The sequence below is a fragment of the Schistocerca piceifrons genome, chromosome X, assembly GCF_021461385.2.
Source record: "Schistocerca piceifrons isolate TAMUIC-IGC-003096 chromosome X, iqSchPice1.1, whole genome shotgun sequence".
In the NCBI taxonomy this organism is placed as follows: domain Eukaryota; kingdom Metazoa; phylum Arthropoda; class Insecta; order Orthoptera; family Acrididae; genus Schistocerca; species Schistocerca piceifrons.
In genome coordinates this window covers 201846513-201863796 of record NC_060149.1, presented here as the reverse complement: position 1 = coordinate 201863796, position 17284 = coordinate 201846513, and the positions used below count along the sequence as shown (strand labels likewise).

Here is a 17284-nt window from a genome sequence, read left to right as displayed (position 1 = left end):
GGCCTTCTGCTCCATTAAAGAGCGGTTGGAATGTCGGAGCCTTTCATTTCGCATCCGCCATCCTGAATCCTACAATGTTCCATTCAGTGAGTGGGAATTCCACAGTGCCCTAGCCACTTGCCCTGATACAGCTCCCGGGCCAGATCGCATCCACTGTCACATCCACTATCAGATACTGAAATACCTCTCAGTGGACTGCCAGGAACGCCTCTTTGACCTTTACAACCGTATCTGGGTCGAGGGTGAGTTTCCGTCGCAGTGGCGGGAAAGCATTGTTATTCCCGTGTTGAAACCTGGCAAGAACCCATTGGAGGTGGACAGCTACCGCCCCACTAGCCTCACTAATGTTCTTTGCAAGTTGCTCGAACACATGATGAGCCGACGGTTGAGTTGTGTACTAGAGTCTCAGGGCCTTCTGGCTCCGTCTCAAGGTGGGTTCTGTAAAGGCTGCTCTGCCACCGACAATCTGGTGGGCCTGGAGTCAGCCATCCGTACGGCCTTTGCCCGCCGTCAGCACCTCGTCGCTGTCTTTTTTTTACATGCGGAAGGTGTACGCTACGACATGGCGCGATCACATCATCTCTGCGCTTCATGGTTGGGGTCTTCGGGGTCCGCTTTTGATTTTCCTACGAAATTTTCTGTCGCATCGTACCTTCTGCGTGCAAGTCGTGGCTTCCCTTAGTTCCTCCTGAGTTCAGGAGAACGGGGTACCACAGGGATCTGTCTTAAGTGTCTGCCTGTTTGTAATTGCAATTGACGGGCTCGCTGTGACGGTGGGAATGTCTGTCTCAGTTTCCTTGTATGCTGACAACTTCTGCCTCTACTATAGCTCCATTGGCATTGCAGCTGCTGAACGTCAGCTGCAGGGCGCTATCCGCAAGGCGCAGTCTTAGGCTGTAGCGCATGGCTTCCAGTTTTTGGCTGCCAAGACCTGCGTTATGCATTTCTGCCGGTGACGCACTGTTCACCCTGAACCGCAGCTTTATCTTGCCGGCGAACTTCTTGCTGTGGTGGAGACACATTGGTTTCTGGGTGTGGTTTTTGATGCCCGGTTGACTTGCCTCCCACTTATTCGGCAGCTTAAACAGATGTGTTGGCGGCATCTTAATGCTCTGCGATGCTTGAGCCACACCAGCTGTGGCGTCGACCGATCTACCCTCTTACGGCTCTACCAGGCGTTAATCCAGTCCCGTCTGGATTATGGGAGCCTGGCTTATGGTTCAGCATCCCCTTCTGCGTTGCGGGTGCTGGACCCAATCCTTCACAGCGGGATACGACTTGCCACTGGTGCTTTCCGGACCAACCCTGTGATCAGAATACTTGTGGAGGCAGGTGTCCCTCCATTGCAGTTACGGCGCCAATGTTTACTGGCTGCTCATGCTGCACATGTTTGTAGCTTGCCCGGGCATCCTAATTATCATCTCCTGTTCCCTCAGTCAGTCATCCATCTCAGAGAATGTCGGCCCCGGTCGGTTTGTACGATCACGGTCCGCGTCAGAGAGCTTATCTCCGGACTTGGGGTTTTCCCTTTTCCGCCTCCTTTCCAGGCCCCCCTGCGTACACCCCTGTGATGTGTGCCCCACCCTTGCCTTCGGCTCAAATTGGCACAGGGCCCGAAGGACTCAGTCCCACCGGAGGCCTTCCACCACCGCTTTCTTTTCATCCTTGTCATGTATCAGGGCTCTGGCGTTGTTTACACTGTCGTTTCGATGGTTGCTGCTCGTGTTGGTTATCCTCTCACTCTAGGGGACCATTGTGAACAATGTTCATTGCCGGTTGGCTGCAGCGTTTTCACTGCTGAGCTTGTCACCATCTTTCGTGCCTTAGAGTTTATCCGCTCCTGCTCAGGTGAGTCCTTCGTTATCTGTAGCGACTCCCTGAGCAGTTCGAGCTATTGACCAGTGCATCCCTCGCTCTCGTCTCGTGGTGGCTGTCCAGGAGTCCCTCCATACTCTTGCCCGTTGCGGCCGCTCTGTGGTCTTTGTGTGGACCCCTGGTCATGTCGACATCCCGGGCAATGAACATGTTGACTGCCTGGCCAAACAGGCCACCAGTGAACCAACTCTGGACATTGGCCTCCCGGAGACTGATTTGCGAGCAGTCTTACGCCGCAAAGTTTTCGCGCTTTGGGATGCTGAATGGCGCGATCTGACCACACCCAATAAACTCCGTGCTATCAAGGAAACGACAACTGTGTGGTGGTCATCCATGTGAGCCACTCGCAGGGACTCAGCTGTCCTTTGTCGGCTCCGCATTGGCCACACCCGGCTGACGCACAGGTATTTACTGCGCCGTGGGGACCCGCCTCTATGTCGGTGCGGGGCAGCTTTGATGGTGGTCCACATTTTGTTGACATGTCCCCTTTTAGCTGCGCTCAGGCAGACAGTTGCGCTGCCAGATAAGCTCCCTGCCCTTTGAACAGATGACACTGCCATGGCAGGCTTAGTTTTGCGTGTTTTTTCCGGGCAGGGGGCTTTTATCACTTAATCAGATATAGACTGGGACACTCAGATGTTTAGGACGGGTGGTAGGGACAGAGCATCGAGTGACATTATACTGAATGCACTATCCGAAAATTACCTCGAGCAATTAAACAGAGAACCGACTCGTGGAGATAACATCTTGGACCTACTGATAACAAACAGACCCGAACTTTTCGACTCTGTAAGTGCAGAACAGGGAATCGTGATCATAAAGGCGTTGTAGCATCCCTGAATATGGAAGTTAATAGGAATATAAAAAAAGGGAGGAAGATTTATCTGTTTAGCAAGAGTAATAGAAGGCAGATTTCAGACTACCTAACAGATCAAAACGAAAATTTCTGTTCCGACACTGACAATGTTGAGTGTTTATGGAAAAAGTTCAAGGCAATCGTAAAATGCGTTTTAGACAGGTACGTGCCGAGTAAAACTGTGAGAAATGGGAAAAACCCACCGTGGGACAACAACAAAGTTAGGAAACTACTGCGAAAGCAAAGAGAGCTCCACTCCAAGTTTAAACGCAGCCAAAACCTCTCAGACAAACAGAAGCTAAAAGATGTCAAAGTTAGCGTAAGGAGGGCTATGCTTGAAGCGTTCAGTGAATTCGAAAGTAAAATTCTATGTACCGACTTGACAGAAAATCCTAGGAAGTTCTGGTCTTACGTTAAATCAGTAAGTGGCTCGAAACAGCATATCCAGACACTACGGGATGATGATGGCATTGAAACAGAAGATGACACGCGTAAAGCTGAAATACTAAACACCTTTTTCCAAAGCTGTTTCACAGAGGAAGACCACACTGCAGTTCCTTCTCTAAATCCTCACACAAACGAAAAAATGGCTGACATCGAAATAAGTGTCCAAGGAATAGAAAAGCAACTGGAATCACTCAATAGAGGAAAGTCCACTGGACCTGACGGGATACCAATTCGATTCTACACAGAGTACGCGAAAGAACTTGCCCCCCTTCTAACAGCCGTGTACTGCAAGTCTCTAGAGGAACGGAGGGTTCCAAATGATTGGAAAAGAGCACAGATAGTCCCAGTCTTCAAGAAGGGTCCTCGAGCAGATGCGCAAAACTATAGACCTATATCTCTGACGTCGATCTGTTGTAGAATTTTAGAACATGTTTTTTGCTCGAGTATCATGTCGTTTTTGGAAACCCAGAATCTACTATGTAGGAATCAACATGGATTCCGGAAACAGCGATCGTGTGAGACCCAACTCGCTTTATTTGTTCATGAGACCCAGAAAATATTAGATACAGGCTCCCAGGTAGATGCTATTTTTCTTGACTTCCGGAAGGCGTTCGTTACGGTTCCGCACTGTCGCCTGATAAACAAAGTAAGAGCCTACGGAATATCAGACCAGCTGTGTAGCTGGATTGAAGAATTTTTAGCAAACAGAACACAGCATGTTGTTATCAATGGAGAGACGTCTACAGACATTAAAGTAACTTCTGGCGTGCCACAGGGGAGTGTTATGGGACCATTGCTTTTCACAATATATATAAATGACCTAGTAGATAGTGTCGGAAGTTCCATGCGGCTTTTCGCGGATGATGCTGTAGTATACAGAGAAGTTGCAGCATTAGAAAATTGTAGCGAAATGCAGGAAGATCTGAAGCGGATAGGCACTTGGTGCAGGGAGTGGCAACTGACCCTTAACATAGACAAATGTAATGTATTGCGAATACATAGAAAGAAGGATCCTTTATTGTATGATTATATGATAGCGGAACAAACACTGGTAACAGTTACTTCTGTAGAATATCTGGGAGTATGCGTGCGGAACGATTTGAAGTGGAATGATCATATAAAATTAATTGTTGGTAAGGCGGGTACCAGGTTGAGATTCATTGGGAGAGTGCTTAGAAAATGTAGTCCATCAACAAAGGAGGTGGCTTACAAAACACTCGTTCGACCTATACTTGAGTATTGCTCATCAGTGTGGGATCCGTACCAGATCGGTCTGACGGAGGAGATAGAGAAGATCCAAAGAAGAGCGGCGCGTTTCGTCACAGGGTTATTTGGTAACCGTGATAGCGTTACGGAGATGTTTAATAAACTCAAGTGGCAGACTCTGCAAGAGAGGCGCTCTGCATCGCGGTGTAGCTTGCTCGCCAGGTTTCGAGAGGGTGCGTTTCTGGATGAGGTATCGAATATATTGCTTCCCCCTACTTATACCTCTCGAGGAGATCACGAATGTAAAATTAGAGAGATTAGAGCGCGCACGGAGGCTTTCAGACAGTCGTTCTTCCCGCGAACCATACGCGACTGGAACAGGAAAGGGAGGTAATGACAGTGGCACGTAAAGTGTCCTCCGCCACACACCGTTGGGTGGCTTGCGGAGTATAAATGTAGATGTAGATGAATCTGTTTGTCTTTTTCTGTGTTGAGTCTGGCCTTTGGCCTACTCTCTATGGTCGGCCAGCCACTGTCACACTCTGTGTGATTTTAATTCCTTTTGTCTGGTCCCTATCTGTGTCTGTCTTGTCCTGTGTCGTCCACCGTCTTTTCCATTGTTCTTTTTTATTCTGTGTGGGTGTTTGAAATTTTGGAAAAAGGGACCGATGACCGTAGCAGTCTGGGCCCTGCAATCCCACAAACCAACCAACCAACCCACCCTCAGACACAATGGATATAGACTGCTCAGGCACAAAGTCAGTGGCAGCAGGTAACTCAGAGGCGTAAACTGCCTCTTTGAATGTTCCGTGCCTTCCCAGACTCACAATGTCATCCTCCAGTGGAATTGTGGTGGTTTTTTCCACCGCCTGGCTGAGCTACGGCAACTGGTAAGCTTTATACCTGCTATCTGCATTGCCCTCCAGGAAACCTGGTTCCCAGCAATGTGAACCCCTGCCCTCTGTGGCTATAAGGGATACTATAGGTGCTGTAGCAACTGTAATAGTGTCAGGTGTAGTTTGTATGCAGTGAACCTGTGCTCCTTCAAACCTCTCTTGAGGCTGTGGCTGTCAGAATAAGGATGACACAGGAAATAACTGTCTGCAATGTCTATCTTCCTCCAGATGATGCAGTACCCCTGAATGTATTAGCTGCACTGATTGATCAACTCCCTAAACCTTTCCTGCTTTGAGGAGATTTTAACACCCATAACCCCTTGTAGAGTGGCACCGTGCTTACTGGCCGAGGCAGAGATGTCGAAAACTTACTGTCACAACTTGACCTCTGCCTCTTAAATACTGGCCCACCACACATTTCAGTCTGGCTCAATGTAGGTACTCGGCCATTGATTTATCCATTTGCAGCCCAAGACTTCTCTCACGTGCGCGTGTGTGTGTGCTTCTGTGGAATAAATCCTTTTGGCCGAAAGCTTAAATATGTAGCAGTCTTTATGTTGTGCCTTTCTGCAACCCAGCATCTCTGTATGTTGAATAGCAATTTTTCCTTTTCATAATATTATTGTTTTCCATCCTGGACCTTCAATTTAGAAAATGTTAAATAATATTCAGAACTGTGAGTTACAGCAAATAAGTGGAAAATGTCTGACTTTGTTAGTGGAAGATGCTTTACAAAATTGGCAAATAGAATATGGACTGTATACTTATAGTGAAATCAAAATGAATCACTTTTTTAATTGTAATTGTCACTGGGCTCTCAATCTCAAACCTCCTTTCTGTCATGTGTTGAAGATTTTTAAGTTTCGTTATTTCTGTAAACATAATTTTCATCTAAATCAATTGGAATAATAAAACTATCATGCTTGGTTTGACAAATGTTGCATCCTAAACATTTCAGAATTTTGAACTGTAACTTGGACATACGTAAGTAAATGTTTGTGTATGTTAATACATATTGTATTAAATAAAGATTTCTGATGACTTCAGTTTTGTACATTTTGTTTCTTATAAAATATGTTGTTACTGATGCAGTGTTATGTTCTACTAAATGATCCTCAAAAAATGCTGTTGAAAAATTCTATTTTTCTTAGTTCAGTGAATTAATATTGTTTTCTCTCCCTTAGGATTTATCAGGCATTAATAAAATTGCCAGGCTTGTTACATCGACTGCAGTCAGTTAACCACCCTGTTGTCAGAACAATGCTGGTACAACCACTGAAGAGATATATTTTTGACATGGAAAAATTTAAAGGTTTGATTGAATACACGGTAGACTTAGAATCTGCAGATAAGGGAGAATTTTATGTGAAGCCATCCACAGATAAAGTGTTGCAAGGTAAGTTACAAAATGAATTTGTAAATCTGAAACATGTTTTCAGAAGTATGAAAGCTGTTCAAATTATTGGTACTGTTCCTTTCATTTACTCTCCTCAGTTTGATCTCTGTGTTTTGTTGAAATAAGTCGTGATGCATTTCTGCATGTTTGTTGACAGCTACTTTCTTCACAATGTGGCTGATTCTTAATCTGCTGTTGCATTTTGTTTTATAGGAGAAATAAAAACAGCAGACAGATCATGTCTATCATTATGTTTGGAGCAATTCTTTCCTTGTAACTATATTATAGAACCACTGGCTTTGGCTGAGATGGCTCCTTTTGAATCTAAAAGGTAGTCAGTAATGCAGTCCCCTATTTTGGGATTGTGTGCAGAGATTGGAAGGCCAGTCTTGGTGCAACATATATTAATTATGTCTCTTGCCCTCAGTCAGTAGCATTCTGTGTCATGACCCATCATTGCTGGAATGTTTTGTTTTGGAATGCCTAGAGACCAGTTTAGATTCCTGTGAAGTTCAACCCCACTAACCAAGTGACACAAATGAAGGTCCCCAGACGTCATTGGTACAAATCCCCCCCACTTCTGTCTGAACTTTTTAAAGTGTTCTGTATAATTTCACAATCAGAGAATATAGACACTCTTCTACTGCATTGTATGTTTTTAAACTGGACTTTTGTAATCTAATACAGGATTGCTTTCTAGTATACGCTCATAGACCCAAGCAGTTATTCGCTGACGACTTTTTCCATATGCTAATGATGTGTTTGGTCCTCAATTGTGTGTTTAATAGTGCATCAAGTTTGTCCTATCATTTCCTATGGAATTGAATCTGCAATTATAGTTGTACCTCATATGTTTTGCTTCTTATTCCTGAAAGCTTTGTCAATTGTGTGATATATTAGTAAATAATTTTATATAATTATTTTTTGTAATATATAGCATACAGTTGCTAAGACATTTAGAATTAAAACCATTTACCTATCTTGTTAACTAATGTGAAACTTTTTGTTGTTCGTCATTTTTCCACGAACTCCCACATATGCTTGGCAAATTCATATATGTTTGTCTATTGCAGGAACTGTTCATTCTATTGTTCCAGAGTATAACAACATCACATTTACAGTCAAGTGCACGTTGATATTCTTCTGTTACCTGTTGTTAGTACCTCTTTTGTGTGTGTGTGTGTGTGTGTGTGTGTGTGTGTGTGTGTGTGTTTTAAGAATTTGCAATAAAGTTTAGCTACTATTTGCTAGTATTTATTGTTATTTTAGTATACACTTTTTTTCTGTAATTGCCAATTGAAAACGATTAATTTTATTGTGGTGTTGGTTTTGGAAGTATGTTTTTACAGTGCATTGTTCTTTCCATAACTGATGTGGAAATATTCGTTTAATATGTATTAATTATTGGTGGCTGCTGTGTTGTTGTCATAGAGGGGAACAGTTACCTACTAGCATTACAGCCAGTAGTTACAGCTATCTTTCCGAAGCTCGCTTTTTTCTGTGACATGAAGTGGATTTCAGAAATGTTTTTTCAGACTGCTTTGTAATTTATTTTTCCGATGCTGTTCTAAGCGCTTCACAATTGACACTCTTTTTCATCATCTGCTTTATCGTATATTCATTGTATAAAGACACCAATAAGAATTGAGAATCTGCAGTATAAGCAAATTACTCAGACATTTCTCACACAATAGAATGGTAAAAGTACTTACATCACATGGGATTCTGTGAATTAATTGAAGGGAAGCTCATAATCAACAGTAGCTAGTACTTATTATACCAGATCAAGTCAACAGTCATTTGGTGGATGCTACGCTGACATAATCGCTTGACCGATGCTAACAACACTTATTCATTGATGGGACAAACAACAGAGATCCTTTTTTACACTCTTTGTTACAAATTGCTAGGGGTCATAGTGCACCACAGTGTTCGGACTGGCAATGAGACGGTTTCTGCCCGCCATCTCTATCAGGTGCTTGAATGGCAACAACTGCTTGGCGTAGTGGATTGCTGGCGGTTTTCTCAATAGTGAAGATTTAATTCTATTGGGTTGGTGTGTAGTGTTTTCCCCAAGTTTAATAAACACAACAGATACCCATGACAGAGACTTCAGTTGTCAGTAATATAGTCCCTTTCACTATTTACAACAGCTTGCCAATGCTGGGGTAACTTTTTGATTCCTCAATTTTTTGCAGTTTCGAAGTGAAGAACTTGTCGAGCCATGTTCAGAGTGCATTTTCATCTGGAAGGGAAGTTCCTTGAAGGTTGTTTGATAAAGAGTGCCATCTTTGTATCAATTTCACATGTGGCAAATACTTTTTCTTGTGTGTGTGTGTGTGTGTGTGTGTGTGTGTGTGTGTGTGTGTTGCGTTGCACAATGTGGTATATGCATAGCAACTTTGCAACAAAATTTCGTGGAATTTTCGATGGCACAAACACACCAAGAATATTTCACTACAGTGGGAGGATAAAAATTGTAAACTGACGATTATGTAAAGTGCGTCTTGTGAATCCTGTGAACAGCTGTCTGATGATGAACTTGTCAGTTCAAAACCGGTTACGGCACTATATACTTAAATAAAATAGCATTCTTAATAGTGGCTGGTTGCTGTCTTTTTCTTTGTTAGAATCAACTTACATTAATTGTATACAGCCACGGTCTCACCATGTCAGTTTTAGACAAAATAACCTAATAATTTTTGTATTCACTGGTTTTAACACAATTGGTTGACATTACAACTAAAATATTAATAAAATATGACAAATATAAACTATATGTATTACCACTGGTGACACTTCCATCTATAGATGTGTTTAAAAAAAAGACATGCTAAGATATCTCAATAATTTTATTTTTACATGAAAGCCTGTCACAAGTACATAACAACGATCTCAGAAAGGTACCAGTTAGTTGAATGTAGTCAATTACAGGCATTGGAAAAGGAATGGACAAGGTATAGGGACACAGTACTAGAAGTGGCTAAAGAATGTCTTGGAACAGTAGTGTGTAAAAGTAGGATGAAGCAAACAGCTTGGTGGAATGACACAGTCAAGGCAGCCTGTAAAAGGAAAAAGAAGGCGTATCAAAAATGGCTACATACCAGAACCCAGGTAGACAGAGAAAGTTATGTTGAAGAAAGAAACAAAGCCAAACAGATAATTGCAGCATCCAAGAAGAAATCGTGGGAAGACTTTGGAAACAGGTTGGAGACTATGGGTCAAGCTGCTGGAAAACCATTGTGGAGTGTAATTAGCAGTCTTCGAAAGGGAGGTAAGAAGGAAATGACAAGTATTTTGGACAGGTCAGGAAAACTGCTGGTGAATCCTGTGGATGCCTTGGGCAGATGGAGGGAATATTTTGAAGAGTTGCTCAATGTAGGTGAAAATGCGATCAGTAATGTTTCAGATTTCGAGGTAGAATGGGATAGGAATGATGATGGAAATAGGATCACATTTGAGGAAGTGGAAAAAATGGTCAATAGATTGCAGCGCAATAAAGCGGCTGGGATGGATGAAATTAAGTCGGAACTCATCAAATACAGTGGAATGTGAGGTCTTAAATGGCTACACAGGATAATTGAAATGGCCTGGGAGTCGGGACAGGTTCCATCAGACTGGACAAAAGCAGTAATCACACCAATCTTTAAACATGGTAACAGAAAAGATTGTAACAACTACAGAGGTATCTCTTTAATCAGCGTTGTGGGTAAAATCTTCTCAGGTATTGTTGAAAGGAAAGTGCGAGTATTAGTTGAGGACCAATTGGATGAAAATCAGTGTGGGTTTAGGCCTCTTAGAGGTTGTCAGGACCAGATCTTTAGCTTACGGCAAATAATGGAGAAGTGTTATGAGTGGAACAGGGAATTGTATCTATGCTTTATAGATCTAGAAAAGGCATATGACCGGGTTCCTAGGAGGAAGTTATTGTCTGTTCTACAAGATTATGGAATAGGAGGCAAACTTTTGCAAGCAATTAAAGGTCTTGACATGGATAGTCAGGCAGCAGTTAGAGTTGACGGTAAATTGAGTTCATGGTTCAGAGTAGTTTCAGGGGTAAGACAAGGCTGCAACCTGTCTCCACTGTTGTTCATACTATTTATGGATCATATGTTGAAAACAATAGACTGGCTGGGTGAGATTAAGATATGTGAACACACAATAAGCAGTCTTGCATATACGGATGACTTTGTTGTGATGGCAGATTCGATTGAAAGTTTGCAAAGTAATATTTCAGAGCTAGATCAGAAATGTAAGGACTATGGTATGAAGATTAGCATCTCCAAAACGAAAGTAATGTCAGTGGGAAAGAAATATAAACGGATTGAGTGCCAAATAGGAGGAACAAAGTTAGAACAGGTGGACAGTTTCAAGTATTAGGACGCATATTCTCACAGGATGGCAACATAGTGAAAGAACTGGAAGCGAGGTGTAGCAAAGCTAATGCAGTGAGCGCTCAGCTGCAATCTACTCTCTTCTGCAAGAAGGAAGTCAGTACCAAGACTAAGTTATCTGTGCACCGTTCAATCTTTTGACCAACTTTGTTGTACGGGAGCGAAAGCTGGGTGGATTCAGGTTACCTTATCAACAAGGTTGAGGTTACGGATATGAAAGTAGCTAGGATGATTGCAGGTACTAGTAGATGAGAACAATGGCAGGAGGGTGTCCACAATGAGGAAATCAAAGAAAAACTGGGAATGAACTCTATAGATGTAGCAGTCAGGGCGAACAGGTTTAGATGGTGGGGTCATGTTACACGCATGGGAGAAGCAAGGTTACCCAAGAGACTCGTGGATTCAGCAGTAGAGGGTAGGAGGAGTCGGGGCAGACCGAGGAGAAGGTACCTGGATTCGGTTAAGAATGATTTTGAAGTAATCGGTTTAACATCAGAAGAGGCACCAATGTTAGCACTGAATAGGGGATCATGGAGGAACTGTATAAGGGGGGCTATGCTCCAGACTGAACGCTGAAAGGCATAATCAGTCTTAAATGATGATGATGATGATGATGATGATGATGATGATGATGATGATGATGATGATGATAGCCTGTACCTTAATCTACACTCTGACACCATTGCAGTCTGATTCTTCCTTGTTTACGTTGTGTACTGAGTGTTTAAGATGCCTCCGATAATCGTGAGTCCCACCGACTGTGAAGCTGTTACAAGATTCCTTAGTGCTAAAGGCCTAAAAGCGGTTGATATTCATCATGAGATCTGTGCAGTTTTCGGAGAAAACATTATGAGTGACGGAATGGTAAGAAAGTGGGCGAGAGCATTTAAAGATGGCCGCACAAATGTGCATGGTGAACAACGGAGTGGGCGTCCTTCGGTCGTTAATGAAAGTTTGGTGCAGGAAGTGGACAATAAGGCGAGAGAAAACAGATGCTTTACGATTTCCTCCTTGCGGGATGACTTTCCTAATGTTTCTCGTAGTGTTTTGTATGGCATTGTGACCGAGCACTTGAATTACCAAAAATTGTGCATACGTTGGGTACCGAAAATGTTGATGGATGTGCACAAAACCAAACGTTTAGACAGTGCATTGACTTTCCTTGAGTGGTACCACGACGACGGTGATGATTTCTTAATCCAAATTGTTACGGAGGATGAAACATGGTTGGCCTACGTCACACCAGAATCAAAGCAACAGTCCATGGAAGTTGAGCAAGGGCATCGTTTTGCTGCAAGACAATGCCCGTCCGCATGTGGCGAATCAGACCAAAGATCTAATCACATCTTTTCGATGGGAAACTCTAGATCATCCTCCGTACAGCCCCGATCTTGCGCCCAGCGGTCAGCGTCTTCAAGACGATGACAAAGTCAAAACAGTAGTGATGCAGTGATTAACAGGTCAGGTGGCAGACTTCTGTGAGGAGGGTATTCAAAAACTGGTACAACGTTATGACAAGTGCCTCAATATTGACGGAAATTAGTAGAAAAGTAGATTAAGGTACAGGCTTTCATATAAAAATAAAATTGAGATATTTTAGCAAGTCTTTTTTAATTTTAAAATGGTACTTACTTAAAAAACACGCCTCACAGTAAGCTGCCGGATGTCAGGAATCAATGTCAAAACAAAAAATGAATCTTTGCGTTTCAGAGTACAGTGGTTATTATTTTTATTAATAGCGCACATAATAAAAAAATGAATTATGTAACTTTCCGAACAATATTCAACTTAAGCCCACTTCTTGTTTATAATTGAGATATCTGAAGTTGGTATCTTATTTAAAAAAATCAATGAAAAGGATATTGAGGTCTAATACTAACACCTATTATTATCTGAAATGAGAAGTTAGAGCTCCAAATTTTCATAAATGGTTAATTATTTATTAAGTCTGACCACCTGACTTCCATCAGTCAACAAACGATGACACAATCACTGCATTTTTCTTTCATTTCTGTGTACTTATAATGTTTCTCTCGTCACAAAAACAATTGCATATGTAATTTTCAGCCAAAGGAAAATCCAGGATGAAATAATGCCAGTATTATGAGGAGGATAGATTGCTACCCACTAAGTAGTGGAGATGCTGATTCCCAGACAGGCACAACAATAAAACTACTAAAAGAGTAAGCTCTTGGCTGAAAGGCCTTCTTGTGAACTAAATAATGTACACATACACATTCACACAAACACAGCTCTAACACATGACCACTGTCTCTTGGTGTCAGTCTGACCTCAGCCAACAAAGACACTGGTTTTTTTTTGTGTGTGTGTGTGTGTGTGTGTGTGTGTGTGTGTGTGTGTGTGTGTGTGAGAGAGAGAGAGAGAGAGAGAGAGAGAGAGAGAGAGATCTAATTCAGAAGGAGGTCTTTTGGCCAAAAGCTTACTTGTTCTTGATGAAACCATGAACTGCAAGTGGATGTCAAAGGATGAATGTGAAAGTAATGTGTTAGGTAGTAGACCATCGTTGGATGTTAGAGTCAATTGTGATAGAATTTGTAGTGTTTCGATGGAGATAAGTGAGAATTTGTTTAAGAGAGTCAAAGTTTTAAGTTGTATGGTTAATTGTGAAAATGTTACAACTACTAATATCATTATTTCAGAGGAAAGGAAAAGTAAATGTGATGCTTACAGTGATGATGAAATGACAGGTTTTGAGTTTGGGTGAAATCCTACAGATGAGCTGGAAATCGATCAGGAGAATTTAGAAATGGATAAAGAAATTGAGGGTGGTTGTTATATTATAATGTGCACCATCAATATGGAAGAAAAAAGAAGGGACGTTGAAACTGATCATTTGAGGGTGCACTGTTTAGAGAGGGGTGAAATTAAAAATGTGCAACCCGTAAGTGAAATAAAAGATGTTGATGAACAAAGAAAGTGTGTTTCTCGAATCTAAAAACGGTGTTCCAGCTGTAGTCATACATTTTGTGTGTAAATGTTAGAGTCCATTGGTGAAAGAGGGCATGGATTTGAGCAAGTGGGGGAGGGGGGGAGTGAGATTGAGAACATATTCATACTGGCAAGAAATATGGTATAAGAGGCAACAGCTGCAGAGTTGCACCTTGTGAATAAAAACCACGGCTTGTCTTAATGTGTTTATTTAAGTGTAATTTCATATGTAGCATGTAAAAAATTTGGAGGGTTGTATTTCTTGTATAAAGAGTAAAAATGGTGAATTTAAGATTTATGTAAGATGTATGGAGTCACATCTTAGTGCAAGGAGTGTGTTGACATTAATCACATGACTCATGGTGCGTGGCAGTTGGCAGTACATAATTAATTTCATTATTTGCAAAGGAGAAGAATACTATTGTACTGCATGTAAGATTTGGGAGGAATTTCAAGGGGTTATTTATATGTGTTACTTGTAATATTTTGGATGGGTTTCTCTTGTAATATGTGTAGTTTATTTGAATTATTGTTCGCTCAAAATTTGGTGCATGGAGGTCGTCAGACCTCATTAAAATCTTGCTTGTGGGAGTAAAAAAGTATTTACATGCAAAGTATGAGCTACGTTTTTGGGGATATGTTGTGTTGAGTAACTCTATAACACACACTACTTTGGAATAGTTTTTGAATAGATTTACATATGTCAAATTTTGGGGACTGTATAATATGTTTAAGAGGCTAATTCTAGGGATAGGTGTTTTATTCATGCAAATAGGATACTTGTGAATACAGATTGCAGTTATCGTCAGAACTGAAAATGGAGGTTGAATGGACGATTTCTGCAAAGGATAGTATTAGTTTTCAAGTTTCTAATTGTTGTTGTTGTTGTTGTTGTCTTCAGTCCTGAGACTGGTTTGATGCAGCTCTCCATGCTATTCTATAATGTGCAAGCTTCATCATCTCCCAATTAATTTTTTTCTAATTAGATGTGGTAAAATTATAGAAAAATGATAAAATGTCAGTTAATTTGTGGTGTAGAATAAATTTCGTAGCATGATAGATGTGTTTTGTTGTGGGAACATGGATAGAGAATTTGAAATGTTGAGCTGGATCGAGTATTTTACCCAGTTTACATTTTAGTGTGTAAGAAGTGGTACTGTATAATATACAGGATTGATGACAAATCGTTCAAATGGCTCTGAGCACTATGGGACTTGACGGCTGATGTCATCAGTCCCCTAGAACTTAGAACTACTTAAACCTAATTAACCTAAGGACAACACACACATCCATGCCCGAGGCAGGATTGGAACCTGCGACCGTAGCAGTCGCGCGGTCCCAGATTGTAGTGCCTAGAACCACTTGGCCACCCTGACCAGCGATGGATGACAGTTCAAAATTTTAGATACTATATTCTATTACAGAGTCATTATTGGGCACTTAACTTACGTATTTTGAATATCAAATATGCGAATTGCAAGTTTTTTTACTCCTTATACAAATGAGTACAAACAGAAAAAAGCCTGCTGAAAGATGAGTCAATTCCAGGAACTCGTTTTACACATCAGTGCTTTTATGCCTGTGCCCACAGTCCCCAAATATAATCTGAACATACTATGTATTACAGAAAGCATAGGAAATTTTTGAATATGATTTTCTAGACATTTGTGCAAAATTGCATTTTATGGTTCTGGCCAGTTTATGTCTAGTTTGTGAACTTGATGATGTTTAAATATGGATTGTGTTCTTCGTTCATCTTCATTGTCCTTATGCTTCTCCACTGCAGAATATGCAGCACCCATGTGGCAGAACCCCAACCATGCCAAACAAGTGGACATTGCCCTTAATGAAACAGGACACATTGTCACTGGCTGTTTGTGGGCAACTCCTATTAGTAAAATATATCATCTCGTGGGCATATCACCTCCACATATCAGAAGAAGAACAGCAGCAGAAAAAGAGAAGCAGAAACAGGAGACAGATCCAAGACACCCCTTGTTCGGAGGTGAATACCAACATCCAACATTAAGATCAAGAAAGTGTTTCCTCTATTCAACAGAACCACTTTTAACGTCACCTGCAAATCGTCAACTACAGCTTTGGCGTAACTCACCATCAGAGAGGTACTGGAACAACCATAAAGAAGAGCTTACTTAAGGACGTCACCTCCCATATAAAACATGGAAGGTCCTCAACAAGCTGAGAACTGGTGTATACCAGTGCAAGATCAATTTGAAGAAATGGGGTTTCTCTCCAGGAGATGAACTATGCGAATGTTGCGAACAGCAAGATCATCAACACCTGCTCAACTGTAGAAACCTCCCAGCCCTATGCCCGATGGACAATCTGGTTATTGCCAATGATACAGCAGTTCAAACGGCGAAATTTTGGATGTCATATGGAATTTAATCATGTACTTACATTTTTTGTGAGCTGCTGCCTATCAGCTATACATGTATGTCATGTTCTGGACACGAGTAAATAAATAAATGGATTGAATGGGTGAGGGAACATTTGTATCCTCTCTTCTAAGAAGAAAATCAAATACCTTGGCTTTTCCAATTCTTTTAACCTGCCGGGAGATTACGTAGATGAAAACAGACACCATCCAGAAACCATGCTCCCATTGATTTCTGATGAGAAATCATGCTTTCAATTTCTAAATTCTAATTGAGTCCCATCACAGTATCTGAAGTAAGGTATCAGCTTTTAAATAAAAGAGATCAGCATACGGATCATTTAACCCACTTAAATTGATACCAGCTGCTTGGAAAAGATTTCAATACAAGACAAATGTCAAAAAGTCTGATTTATCTGTGTTTTATTTGTTGTGTGGATTGAGTCTTGCTTAGTATGCAAAAAAATTCAAGTTTGATACTTAGGCAGTGGCACAAATTTTGGCTCTCACCAAAATGCCTCTTTCACCTCTGGCAATGCCAAGTGAAGAACACTAGGATCTGCAGTTATTAGAATTCATAGCAAACATGATGTCCAGTACTGTCTGCAGTGAAATTATATTTGATTAGACCATGGCAGGGGCAGATGTAGCAGCCAATTAAAATTTTTACTGTTGCATACACTCAATGTGTTTTCTGTGTCATTATCAAAAAGTAGGAAATAAAAATATCATTATGTCTCCAGAATGAAATTTATGTGTTTGGATATGGTGGCTTCTAGAAATTCATTTGGTGGAACACAGTTCTCTGTTGCACAAGTTTCTTTTCTTACTAACCAAATTTTTTCAGGGTTATGGAAAAAGGCTGCA

General features: G+C 41.4%; 1 protein-coding gene across 1 annotated transcript in view; it reads left to right on the top strand.

The window, feature by feature from the left end:
* Positions 1-17284, top strand: part of LOC124721370 (DNA mismatch repair protein Msh2) — a 229822-nt gene that overhangs the window by 165252 nt on the left and 47286 nt on the right. The window contains exon 10 of the mRNA XM_047246303.1: positions 6465-6676. Coding sequence (XP_047102259.1) covers positions 6465-6676 — 212 coding nt within the window. The remainder of the gene's footprint in view (positions 1-6464; positions 6677-17284) is intronic.